This window comes from Calypte anna, chromosome 3, assembly GCF_003957555.1.
Source record: "Calypte anna isolate BGI_N300 chromosome 3, bCalAnn1_v1.p, whole genome shotgun sequence".
Lineage (NCBI taxonomy): Eukaryota > Metazoa > Chordata > Aves > Apodiformes > Trochilidae > Calypte > Calypte anna.
In genome coordinates this window covers 20,504,648-20,518,200 of record NC_044246.1, presented here as the reverse complement: position 1 = coordinate 20,518,200, position 13,553 = coordinate 20,504,648, and the positions used below count along the sequence as shown (strand labels likewise).

Genomic DNA, 13,553 nt, shown 5'->3' with positions numbered 1-13,553 from the left:
ATAAGAAGAATGCAACAGTTTCTTCATAGACCTGCATTTTAGAGGCTGTAAATCTCCTCTGTGATTGAAATTTCAGGATGGAGATGGATGGATCATTATTTAAATCATAAATGTGAATTAAACTCTAGTCATATGAGTCAGATTCTATTTCTGTTAATCATTATATATACATTCCATTTCTATTCATTTAGTAATAAAACTGAAGGTTAGTTGTGGTGCATAGGGGACATTATATGTAATGCCACCCCTAAGTTTGAGTGTCTTTGAGAGAAAATAAGAGTGTCAGGTGACTTCGTATTTGTCACGCCATCTTTCTTCGCTCTCTAAATATTGAACTCATAATAATGAAGCATAGCACTATACAGACAGTTGCTTAGAAATGCAAGGAAAAATTTGTCTTCTGGAACAGCATCATTTTATTATGAATATGTTCTTTGTGTCAGATTTTGCTTTTTCCAGTAGCTAAAGCCTGAGGTGTATTTTTCATCTTCAGTTAATATTGTGCTTATGAGATATCTCCACTGTTAAGGAGAAATCAGATATTAATTGGCTGCTTGTAAAATGCTGTCACTGTTAGCAGTCTAAGAGGTCATCTTTTAGGACAATTTCCAACTTACAGTGTAGGGAACTGTAGTGTAGTATTAGATGTGCTAATAAGGAAAACAAAAAGCTTTCCTAATATTAAGGAAACCACCAAAGACCCACAGTTATTTTCCTCAGAAATGTTAACTGAGGCAAGACATATGTATCATTCATTAGTTTGCAAATATGTAAGGAAAACTGAATTTTTGGATTCACGCATGCACAGAAATGGTTTGGTTTTTACATTTGTCCAGAGTATAGCTACTGCTCATCTTATATCACTGAAACAGACAAACAATGGATGAAAGTGAAAAACTTGAAAATAAGCATCCTCAGATGAAAAAGGATCCATGTCTCAAGTGGAGTTTTGTGCATACAAGTTAAAGAGTTACTGACCTAGGTCCAGAATTTTATGGATCTGATTTGGTGCTTGACTGCTGTTGCTACCAGGGAGACGTGTGACTCTTTTTATCCTGATGGATCATCACAGTGGTTCCAGATTTTCTTTGGTAAATAATGCTGCTTTTCAGAACTAGTTATTGATAGGTAATTTCATCTTCAGAAATGTGTTACGACAGGTTCTTGCATTTGCTGCTTCGTAATTTCATTGGCTACCAGTAATAGTAATCTGCAAAAATTTGAACAATTACTTTATTGTTTTGGACATAATTTATAAGAAGCTTGGAGTAACATGTTTTCAGTGGTCAATACTTAATCTGAAGTATTGTCTGCATCTCAAGCACAACTAAACAGTGATGAGTTGCTTCATCCCTAGAGTTCACTCTCATTTTTTTCTGGACATAAACGTTCCAAGTTTTGATGAATTGTGGTTTATTTCATAGTCTTAGGTCCTGGCACCAGCTTATCTTCATTTCTTTAATGATTTTATGGTTGTCAGCTACAATTTGTGTTTTAAGTCCTTGAGAGAATATTCTTGGTTCTGGTCTTTAAGATAATTAAAATGAGGAGAACGTGTTTAAAGTAACACTGTGATCATTTGGTCTTAGCCCTTAAAGCTCAAATACCTTCTTGCTGATACAGCCTGTGCAAAGATTGATCTCTCTGCTGATATCACCAATTGTTTATCATCAGTTCTTGCTATCAAGATATCAGATAGGGAAGTGTTTGTCCCGCTGTACTCGGCGCTGCTGAGGCGGCACCTCAGGTACTGTGTTCAGTTTTGGGCTTCTCACTAAAAGAAGGACACTGAGGTGCTGGAGTGAGTTCAGAGAAGGACAAGAAGGCTGCTCAGGGGTCTGGAGAGCAAGTCTTATGTGGAGTGTATGAGGGAACTGAGGTTGTTTAGTCTGGAGAAGAGAAGGCTGAGGGGAGACCTTACCACTCTTTACAACTACCTGAAAGGAGGTTGTAGTGAGGTGGGGGTTGGTTTCTTCTCCGAAGTAGCTGGTGATAGAAGAGATATTCTCTTCAAGTTGCTCTAGGGGAGGTTTAGAGTGGATATTAGGAAAAATTTCTTCACTAAAGGAGTGATTAGGAATGGAATGAGATGCCCAAGGAAGTGGTTGAGTCACCATTCTTCGATATGCTAGAAAAATGTATAGGTGTTGCACTTCAGGACATGTTTTAGTTGGCATGGTGGTGTTGGGTTGATGGTTATCCTTGATGATCATAGAAGTCTTTTCCGGCCTTAATGATTCTGTGGTTAAAGTCCAGCTATACCAGCTATGTAGTTCATTGTCTCTATGCTTTCTGGCTTTAGCTTATTTTGGGAGGCATGGGTAATGGTGGTGTCTGTTTGAAGCCTCAATACTTTAATTGCTTGTTGAATAGCTAATTTATGACTAGCTTGCTGAGCACATTTTTTTTGGTTACATGAGTTTATTGTTATTAATGAATGAAATATACTTTCAATTAAGTATTAATGGTTATTTGGAGTTTGCCAAGTTAATGGAACATTTATGTTAAAGAGTGTTTAAAAAAAAAAATTGGTAGTTAGAGACTGACTGTAGCTTCCATTAGCTTAATCTGATTTTTAATTTGGTAGCAGGTAGGTGAAGACAATAGCGTCTCATCTGGATGTTGGCATCATTTATTTTCTGGAGCTTTTTTTCCTTTTAATAGTTTAAAAGTAATTATTTAATATTATTACGGAAAAATCACCTGAGGAAAAATGACAAAGCGTTTGACCTTTGTATCAATATGTTCCTCATGTCTGTATTTTAAATGGAAAACCATAAATAACGTATTTAAATTATTTATAAAATTAATATTGAATTTAGGTTTGGATTGCAGGGCTAGATTGTACAGTGCACTGTAAATCACTTTTAAGGTTCAAGTCTAGTTACTGTTTAAATGCCAAATGCTCTAGAACTCCTACACTTATTTTCTAAAAAAGTCACTGTTTTGAATTTCAGAAGTTTCCAGGAGGAGGTGAACTCGAGGCTAGACTGATTTTAGCATACAGCCACACACATACACCCTGTCCTCCCTCCTTCCCAAATGGCAGACTGTGGTTTATGGTGGTTCTTGTTTTGTGCTCACGTACCCCACGCAGCATTCCTCTGACTATTGTAATCCTCTCATACTCAAGTTCATCAATTACTGTCTCTTCATCACATATTCAAAGTAAATCTAACTTTATATTCATGTCCTACTTTCAGCTTCACATACTCAGCAGCATAATTCACAAACTATTGGGCTCTGAAGTCACCCTAAAAATGTTGATGTGCTAGAGGGTGACTTGTGAGGACGTACTCCTTTTAATTTTCATAACATGCTCTGATTTTATTTTGGAACTATGGTCAAAGACAAATAGTGTTAATTATGCAAAAGGAAGAAGCTGGTAGGTAACAGCAGAAGGGAGATAGTCATGCTGCATGCTGCTTCTCTGATTTGAACAGTAATGACAGAAGGATCACAGGAAAGGCTGTTTAGCCCTTATCAATGCCAACATGTTTAAAGGGGTTGACTGACTATCAGGAAATGTGTTCACAATAGAGCCTTATTCTTGAGACTGATTTGTGGACAAATACTGTTTTATGTACTGTCAAAATTTTTAAAAAGAAAATAGAATCTGCATGTGTCTTCTTGTCACATATTGCCATCTCTGCAAAGAGGGAACAAAGGTTGAGGAACAACATTTGAATGTAACTTGTTTATTCCACCACCTTTAGAAATACAAGCAGTTAATATCTGGAGTGTGTGAATCACTGCTGTTGAATCTTAACTCTGTCTCTGAAGTTATTGGCAGCAAGTCTGAAACATGTATTCAGTATTCAATGGTTTGAGAATTGATGTAAAATTTCAATAGCAGCTTTTATTACCAGTTTCTGCAGGATCAGTAATACACTTTAGTGAGTTAAACTCTTGATCCACATGGCATTATTTTATTGCTGGATATCACGATTTTAGTAGACAGCAATGTGACACTTTCAGTGTGTTGATTCATCTTTGCTCGTTTCATGTATTTTATGCTAAGTCCAGTCAAATTCTCTTATGCATCTTTCCCTTCATTGTGCGTGATATATGTAGGAAGAGTTTGCAGTTTAGAACAGTCACTGTTGCACTAATTCTCCATCTCTAGTTAACTTTTGTTTCTCTAGTAAGTATAATAAATGTCACGTCCAATTCTTCAACAGAAATAGAGAAGGAAGTAAACATTTTGAGAAAAAAGTGGCCATTTCAATATGCTGGAATGCTTTTAATAAGTATGCTGAGGGATCCATTTATATTATATGTATTACTTGAAAAAAAAAAAAAAAGATTGTGAAAGTACCTTAGACTACGCTAATGTGCTTTCTTTGCCCCACTAATGGAAGTAGGAGACATGCATTCCTAAAGTGAATATAATTGTTACTGATTTCCTCGTGGAGACATGGTTAACCCCCTGTAAAAAATGTGTTGTGATTCCTTAGTGTTGTGGCCCTTCACTTTTAAAAATAATACTCATGGTTGTAAATCCCAGATTGAGAAGGATCTTTGACTTCATAATTAATAGAAAGTTGTACATTTAAAAACTGGTAAAATAGAATTATCTGAGTATCTTTTGGTTTTGTGCTATTCTTGTATGTAGGTTGTTAGTTTTTGGGGAGAAGGTAAGATGTTTTACTGCAGTGTTTAGTGACTGTCTCTAGCAAATTGTCCTTTGTTAGCAAAGATCTGAAATCTTACGAGTAACAACATCTTGACTTTTATTTTTAAAAGAACACTTTCATAGGTGTGATTTAGTCTGGGATTAAAAAAGAGGTTCCATCTTCCTGTGCATTTACAGTCTTCTGTTTCTCTGTTGCAGTGCGGTTGGCACGTTTGCTCGAGCATTGGACTGCAGTAGTTCTGTCAGGCAACCCAGTTTACACATGAGTGCAGCTGCTGCTTCCCGAGACATCACACTGGTAGGTGGCTTCCTAAAAACCCTGCAGCTTTTCCTATATCTGTGACTTCAGCAGTATCTTTTACTTCAGAGTCCCTGTCCTTCAGATACCTGTTTTTCTTTAGATACCTGCATGCAAGCTGTGTACCTGTATGGTAGATAAACCTGTGTGCTTCCCGTAAACATATTGGTGCTGCGCTTGTTGTAATCATGCTGTAAATCACTTGACTTTTTACACTGAAATCTATTTAAATACATTATCTTTATATGTGATAATTTGCACAGCAGAGAGGATAACACACATTGTATTGGGGCTGATTCAGAGTAAGCGATAAATAGTGTGATTTGAGGTATGTAGTAATATAGCTGGTTGAAAAACATCTAAATATGTTGTGTTTTCTGAATTTGTGTCCGTAAATTTTATAAATTATAAGCAGTCTGACTTTGTAAGCAACTTATATAAGAACATTTTACTTCGGTTATCTTAGGATGTTTCTTTAGTTTGTTCAAGTATTCATTGTAGGATAAGCACCTACATCGTTTAGAGAAAGTTAAAACTATATTAATTATAGACCAAAATTTTTCTTTTGTAAATTCTTGTTGGCTGAGCTGACAAGATGTGCTGCAGTAATGGAAGCATGTCAGGAAAACTATGTGAAAAAAAAATAAAATCCATTTCATTAGAATCAAATTTGACTGAGATTTCCAAAGACAGCAGCTGGGGTATTCTAAGTATTTGCATCCAGAATCAGGATGGTGATAAGTAAGACTAAAGTAGACCAGCAGATACTTGAATATTTGAACTAGAGGACGCTCAATGAAAATAACAGAGCAGTTTAAAATAGTTAACCTGCTGCCTTAAAAAGTGCTAGAGAGCCCTTGGAATGTAGTTAACACAAAAATTTGTGTCAACAGACAATGCCAGCAGGTTAAAAAAAAGGTGCTGGAAAAATTATGGGCCATGAGTCCATAAATGGGTACTGAGGAGAATACGGAAAAGTGTAGAGAATTGCTAATTCCTTACATTCATAGATGCTGGTGACTGAAATGGGAATTGATCTCTCAAACTGTGATTAGACTTATTTACATTCTTTCTCGAAGTAAAATCCCTTGGTGCTGCTGTCAGTGCTTGTCTGGATGGATAACTGGTCTGGTTGTGTAGGGAAATTCTTAAATTTAAAATAAAATATATTCATTAGTATTATAGAAAAAATAGTTAATATTTTAGATTTTCCAAGTGTACTCAAGGGTTATTAAATAGGAAACCTATTCAGTCTGGTTTACAGTAATATAGTAGAGGCAGTGGTAAAATGCAATTTTTTCAGTAATACTCAAAATGAGTGTTCTGTTTCACACTTGCTGGTAGGACCAACACAATTTTGTTAATATTTTTTCCATAAAAATAGGTCTTAAATTTTACATTTTCAATTTTATGAAGATTTCATTGGGCTAAGAATTTCTAATATATTCCACACATTGCACATCCTTCCTTCTATATTCAGTCATTAATAAAATGTATTCATCCTTAGAGCAATTTCTTCTTGCTTGAAAGTACATGTGCAGAGCTGCTCAAAAAGTGATACATTTAGTGTTTGAGTGCCATATAAATGTTTCTTCATTGCAAATGATCCATTAAGTTCTTTTGCACTTAATGAAAGGCATATCTTACAATGAGGCATAAGAGGAGATGCTCCAGGTTTAATCATTTCTCATTTTTACCCTATCAGCTTTTTAAAGCTCTTCTCTTCTGCTCTTTGGTAATGTACTTCCTTCTAACCTAAGAAGGACAGATTTGTCATTACAGTCATTATTTTTTTCAGACATTTCCATGTTAATTGGGAGCATATTTTCAGAAGCATTTAAAGTTAGTACAGACATTTGCAGAACTTGCGGTGTGTCTTATTTATGCTGTGGAAAGGATGGTGGTGCCAAGAAAATTGTACTGTCTGTAGTCTTAATGCCAAGCAGATAACCCTTGCACCTGAAGTCCTATTAATGGGATTTCTGTACACCACACCTGTGGTTTTACTGAATTCCTAATTAGTTGTTTCAGTTAGAGGTGACTGTAAACAGACTGATGGGGAAAAAAACAAGTAAAAATGCATACTTTATAAACATGAATAAAACCACACTGGATGTACACAGTAGGGAGGTCTTGCAGCTCCACAGCAAGTGAGAGGCTACTTTCAGGCTTCCTTACTTTGAAAACATGGGTAAGGTAATGAGACCTGGCAGGAAACTGTCCATGCTTCTAGAAAACCCTACTGAAAGGCATGAAACATTTTTTACCTTCCTAGCTTATATTAAATGCTGTTTTCTTGTAGTGATGAAGACTTGGGAGACAGTCAACTGAAACTTGGGTTTCTGGCCTTCTCAGAGGCAACATATTATTTTATATGAAAACTGATCTCTTGAGAATAGTAAGAAACTGTGAGGACTCCCTGTTTTAGATTTGTTGTGGTTTGCATATACTGGCAATGAGAGCTTTTAAAGCCAAGCAGGTTAATGGAGTCACTTGCTCCTTGTTCAAAGGAGCCTGTGCTGCTTTACTGTGAGGACATAAATCTGGTTTTGGACCTCTCTCCAAAATAAAGAGAATGAACTAGTTTACCTTTCCATTTTGGATGACAACTGTTTAGTGAAATCTATGGCTTCCATGTATGTGGCTCCTACAATAAACATGCATAAAATTTTATTGAGTTATAGAATCTGTACCACTCCGGGTCCAGTTTGAGTGCTTTGTGGGTTGCAGTTAGGTCTAGTTGATTTCAGCTACTACTGAAATTGCAGCTGTTTTGGTAACTGTGCATTACAGCTCATTTTCAGTGTGCCCTGTCATTCCCTGTCTGTGCTGGACAGTAAGCTCTGGGCAAGAGATCTTAGGGAAGGTTCTTCTGCTCTTCTTCCAACTCCTATTTGGCAGAGGCAACACTGGGTCTCCTCAGTTTTCTGCTTCTTAGGTATCTGGGTACCCACTAGTTGCTTGATGTGGTCGTCTCATCCTTGAGTAATGCAGATAAAAAGGAGACACTCCAGGATTTTTTTGTCTTGGGCTCTGCTTATGTCTCCAGGCTCCTCTTGCTTTTGCTAGCACAGTTTACTCAATGCCAGGTTAACATTTGATTGCAGGTGAGACCTGACAAACCTGCAGAAGGCATTGTGTGTTATCATGGGAACTTGTTAGTCTTCTGTCATAGAACAGGTCAGTGAAGACAGTACTTGTCTGCAGAGCACATTATGAACCTTTTCTTTAGTAGTATTAAAAAAAAAGCTTTTTTGAATCATATACTTATTATAGATGGAAAATGAACAGAAGGCAAAATCAAGATCCTGGTTTATTTATTTCCATTGTGGTTTTTAAGAAAGTTGGTATCAGTGAGTAGATCTGCATTTAATAGCTGCTCAGAAAATGCCTGGTATATACTGCTTTTCCACAAGAGCTGCAATTTAACTAAGATTTAAACCTTGGTAACGCATGCACTGTAAAGAGTTCACTCTTAGTCTTGTTTACTCATTGTCTGAATGATAAGCAGTAAACCAGTGGTTTCATTTTACATTCTTTAATCTGAAGATTATGGATTTTGGACATTATTTTGCATATCGCCATATTAGAATACTTCATTTTAACAACAACTTCTCAAGATTGGTGAATTTGACTTGAGCTCTGAGTAAAATGAGGAATTGTAGGATAATAATGAAAGGACTTGTTATAGAAAAAACAGTTCAAGAATCTTGTTCTAGATAGCTTTCAAAGAGGTATATTGAAAGCTGGAGAAAGACTTTAGCAACTCATAGATGGCAAAAGGTGAGAATCAATTATTTGCCATATATTTGTATGCAGAAGCTCAACTGGAATTGCTCTGTAAAAGCTCTACTGACACAGTTCCAGTGTTCTTTCCTTGGAAGGGTTCGGGTGCCCCTTCAGATGAGCTGAGGGCTGAGAGACTGCATACTGCAATTACAGATCATTGCTCTTGTGGGACAAATAGGTTGCACCTATTTAGAGGGAGACTGATGTTACACAGTCACACACGTTGTTTTATACCTTATATAGCTCCTTCAGTACAATAATTTAACTTAGTGGTGGTGGTGGGGTCTTCTGGGACAGACCCAGTAAGGTTTCTTGTATGTTGCATCGTTTCCCTGTCTGAGTTTGTGAGGTAGTTGCTTACTTTTCATATTCTCTATTACTGATTAGTGATATGAGCATTCAGTGTTACCTCTAAAGTAAAATACTGTAGCTTGTCTGTTTTTTACTTTCCTCTTTTATAAAGTGAAATAACAAAACAAAGCCTCATTTACCCATCTCTGACGCAAAGTTTAGCAAAAGAGAAAAACCTCACCTGTTTTTCAGTATGGTAATAATGGAACCCATAAATGACTTCCTTCCCCAGCAATGAGAATATTGAGCAGATAGTTATCTCGACAGCTCTTTAGCTGCTATTGTGAACTTCTGTTAATTGAAAGTGGCCCTTCAGTCAGTATATGTCACTGTCTCTGTTGGGTTACTTGAAACCAATTTCTAGTAACTAAAGATTCTCTAGAAATGTAGGTATTAGCAGGAACTAATAAACTAATGTCAGTTTTATTACACATTTTATAAGACATTGCCTTTCTCAAATTAAGTAAGTAATAAACATTTTCCTTATGTTCCACAACAGAAAGCCTATGATATCAAGGTAGATTCTAAATTTAACATTACTTGAGGCTTCTTGCATGGCTTGTAGAAAATAATACCCTGAGCTTGCATCAGCTGAAATGGATTACTGTCTGTTTAAACAAGTTTTATATTTTCTCATTCTTCTTGCTAGTTTCATGCAATGGATACACTGCATAAACACAACTATGATTTGAGCAGTGCCATCAGTGTTCTTGTGCCACTTGGTGGGCCTGTCTTGTGTAGAGATGAAATGGAGGAGTGGTCTGCATCAGAAGCTAGTTTATTTGAAGAGGCACTGGAAAAGTATGGCAAGGACTTCAATGACATTCGACAAGACTTTGTAAGTACAAAGTTTTCTGTTGCTTATGTTTTTGCACAACTACTTTCAGTAGGTTTGGAAGATTAGCTGAAGGAGAGAAATCTGTGTAGCTGATATGACATTAGCATAGATATGCATTTTTCTGGCTGCAAGCCAGCATGCTTGCTTGTTCTGTGCCATTCTTTGCAGAGATGTTGACAGAAGATCATCTGTACAGTGGTTTAATGCTAGGTGGGATGTCTCATGCCCATGTGTTTTCATAAGGATTTTTACAAGCATCTGAAAAGGATGCTTCAGAACTTTTCCATAATATCTAGTGAAATTCATTAGCAGCTAAAATGGCTGACTCCTCTTAGTGTTTTTGGAAAGCTGGGGTTTCCTCTCTGGTTAGCTGAGAGAGAAATTTATATTCAGATAGCTTTTGAAGTCCACTACAGGGAATTATTTTGACATACTGGGTATTTTGGCACTTCTAAAAAATAAAGGAAATGTTTTCTATTTTGTTTTAACTACACTGGGTTTGGTACTGAAGTATCAGACTATAGGGCAGCAAAGCTTTAATTTGATGCATTGTAATGGAGAGTAATTAAAAGAAATTGATTCTAACGGTGGTTGCTGGAATTGCTAGTAATTTGTCTGCAGATTTTTTACATGTTTCTTGGGAACCCTCTTTTTTCAAGGAAGAAGATTTCTTCTGTTGTACTAAGTTCAAGTGAGCTTTATGAAAAGATTAGGATTTGAGTCAAAGGAGTTCTGTTATTTAAGACTGAAGTCAACTGAAGCATTTTCATAGCAACTCATTCTGCTTGACTGTTAGAGTCAAATTCTTTGCAGATTTTATTAATACTCTGAAGTGTTAATATTTCATTAATACTCTGAATGCTATTGTTTTTCTGAAGAACTGTAATTTTAACAGGTGTGTTGTAGGTTATTGCATCTGCATACTTAATTTTGAGATTCTTAAGGGAAGAAATGTTCACTGTATTCATCAATGTTGAAAACTGTGTCATGGTGAAATAGCTGTCTTTAGGCTCAAGAGAATGTGAGTGAAAAAGAATATTTTCAGGTTTTAGAACTGAAATCTAAACGTGAACTACAGTTCCTTATTATTTCTCATACAGAGAAATGGTCTTCATCTGCAATCATACAATAGTTCAGTAGCTACGTTTTCTAATGAAATATTTATTAATAGTGTTCAGCTTTTCAAAATGGCTAAAGCATATGTTACAGTTTTTATTGTCTGTTTACAAGTTGAGGTCCTACACAATTTGTAACCAAGCATAGGTAAGCCTTGTGCCTGGTATTTATATAACAGTAATGTTCTGTGTTACGTATAATTTTGTTGACATGCATACATCAAAGTGCTTCAAGTGGAGTAATGTGTTGCAGGAATCAGTTACACATTTGTAATGCTCAAGTGTTTGATATTTGAATGAGTCTACCAGAAACTCTATAAAATGTTCAGGTTTTATCTCGGGTGGACTCCTGAGAACATCCCTCTTTCACTGGATCTTCCTTCTCAAGATAGAGATGTTTTCTCTTGTCCTTCTCCCAAAGTGAGAGATGGTCAGATCTAGATATAGGTTTGCATAGCCTACTGAGGGCATCTTAACAGTGATTCAGGAGCACAGCAAAAATAAACATGAAGCACTAATTATAATGTCATTTAGTTAGAACATACTGTCAATCCAGAAGTCAGGGTTCTTTTAACCTTTGGAAAACTGTCATGCCATCTTTAATACCAGTTTACATAGTATTAAAAATTGATTGCACATAATTTTGATGTAATTCTTTGTGATTTTGAAACTTCCCATTACATTAATCATTCTAGAATCTTGGGATATTACAATTTCTTTAGAGTAAAACTTGTGTTCTCACTTGCAATGTAGCATTCTAAAGGGATAGGGATGTAAAACCAAACATTTGTTTTTAAGATGATTACTTAAAACCAGTCTAAAACAGTCCTTCAAGATTTAGATGATAAATGTATGAAAAGTTTCTGCAAGGTGGGGTAGGTGTCAATTTATAGCACTTAATTGTTGGTTATCCATGAGCATAATTTTTTCTGTTACCATCTTTCTCTTCATTGGCTAGTCATTGAAAAAGTAAGTGCTGTGTGGTATAAAAGTGTGGACAAGAAGCTAATTCACTGACAGCTTACTCACTGACTTCTTTGTGCGTGAGATCTAATGATAGAATTATATTCTTTGGTGCCTGAGATTTAACTTAAACAGTTGCACAGTGGTGCAAGAGGACAGGAAAAACTGCAGCATTGCATGGCATGAAGTTGTTGGTATCTGAAGTGGAAGGGTTAGGTAGTACCTGCTTGAGTCATCCTGTGCTAGAGGAGTTGTCTCCCCTGAATCATCCTGGATTTGCAAGTCATGGCAGCTGCAGTTGTAGCCCTTATGTGGTAGTTCTCTAAAGGGCAGGCTCATTTGCTTTCCCAGCAATTAGTAAGAATTGGCACAATTTGACATTCAGCGTGCAGCTCAAGCATTACACTATAAACATTAAATATTGGTAAGCAAGACAATTATTTTAAATTAAATGGTGCAAAGGAGTACCTTTTTTAATAGTCAGAAGCTCATTTGTGATCAAATTAACAATCTACTAGCCTTTGAATAATAATTTTTGTCAGCAGTTGGCTCATAAACAGTTATAAGCACATTTGTTATGTTCCACTATTCTAAAGAGCCTATGTGAAGCCTAATCAACACAATAATTTTTAAGTTAATTGAATTTACTTGATTTATTTGAATTACTTCACATCCTAGGGTAGTATAATGGGACAAGATTGAATGTCTTAAAGTTAACATATTCATTTTAAGATGCCTTATAATTCAAAGTTTTTCATGTTAATCTGATTTGAGTGGTCCATAATTACTCAGCACAACTAAAGAAACTGAAAATTCTTTCTCCCTGTTTTTGTGGAGCTGTGGCACGTCTTTGCTAATTTTCTCCTATGAAAATGTCATGCAGATGGTAATTTTACTTTTTTCAGTCAATGTTTAATAAAATTTGGTAATGAGGGTACATTACTGTGGCTCTTCACAGCTTCTCTGGCAATTGAGAGCAACCTCTGGAAAATTCATGTGACTGCAGTGTTTTGTCTTTCAGGTGTGTAGGTAAACAATTCAGGATAGTCATATTCAGTCTGTCAAACAGGTTTTCTGAGTTGTGGATAAAAGCATGTAAGGTTAATGGGTATTGGGTCCAAGCACCTTAATTATCTTTAATGTAGATATCTACTGAGTGAGTACACATACAGGTGTCACAGTCATAGTTAAATCTGATTAAACTAAAGAAATACCAAACATTATCTGTAGCATGAATGTGTTAGTGTTCAGGAAGGAAAATAAACATGGAGATGCTAAAATGTACTCACTGGCAATGGCAGGTAGTTGGGACAACAGTGTTTTATCTGGATGCCAGGAAGGATATGGACATCCAGAATAAGAAGCAGCTCATATGTCATCTCTCACCAAACACATGGTCCCGTCACTGGCCTGTTCTTGGACAGGCTTCTCTTAAAGGGTAATTGACCTCAGATTTTTTCAGTAAACTGAATTGTTATTTATTGCATCAGTTTATGCATTTGTTATGCTATAACTTTATTAAAATGCAGCTGGACAGGGATTTACAAACTGGTATGCTGCCTG

General features: G+C 36.1%; 1 protein-coding gene across 1 annotated transcript in view; it reads left to right on the top strand.

Annotated features, from left to right (window-relative positions):
* MTA3 (metastasis associated 1 family member 3) overlaps positions 1 to 13,553 on the top strand; it is a 129,169-nt gene that overhangs the window by 53,208 nt on the left and 62,408 nt on the right. Inside the window, 2 exon segments of the mRNA XM_030447348.1 lie at positions 4,835 to 4,934; positions 9,724 to 9,912. Coding sequence (XP_030303208.1) covers positions 4,835 to 4,934; positions 9,724 to 9,912 — 289 coding nt within the window.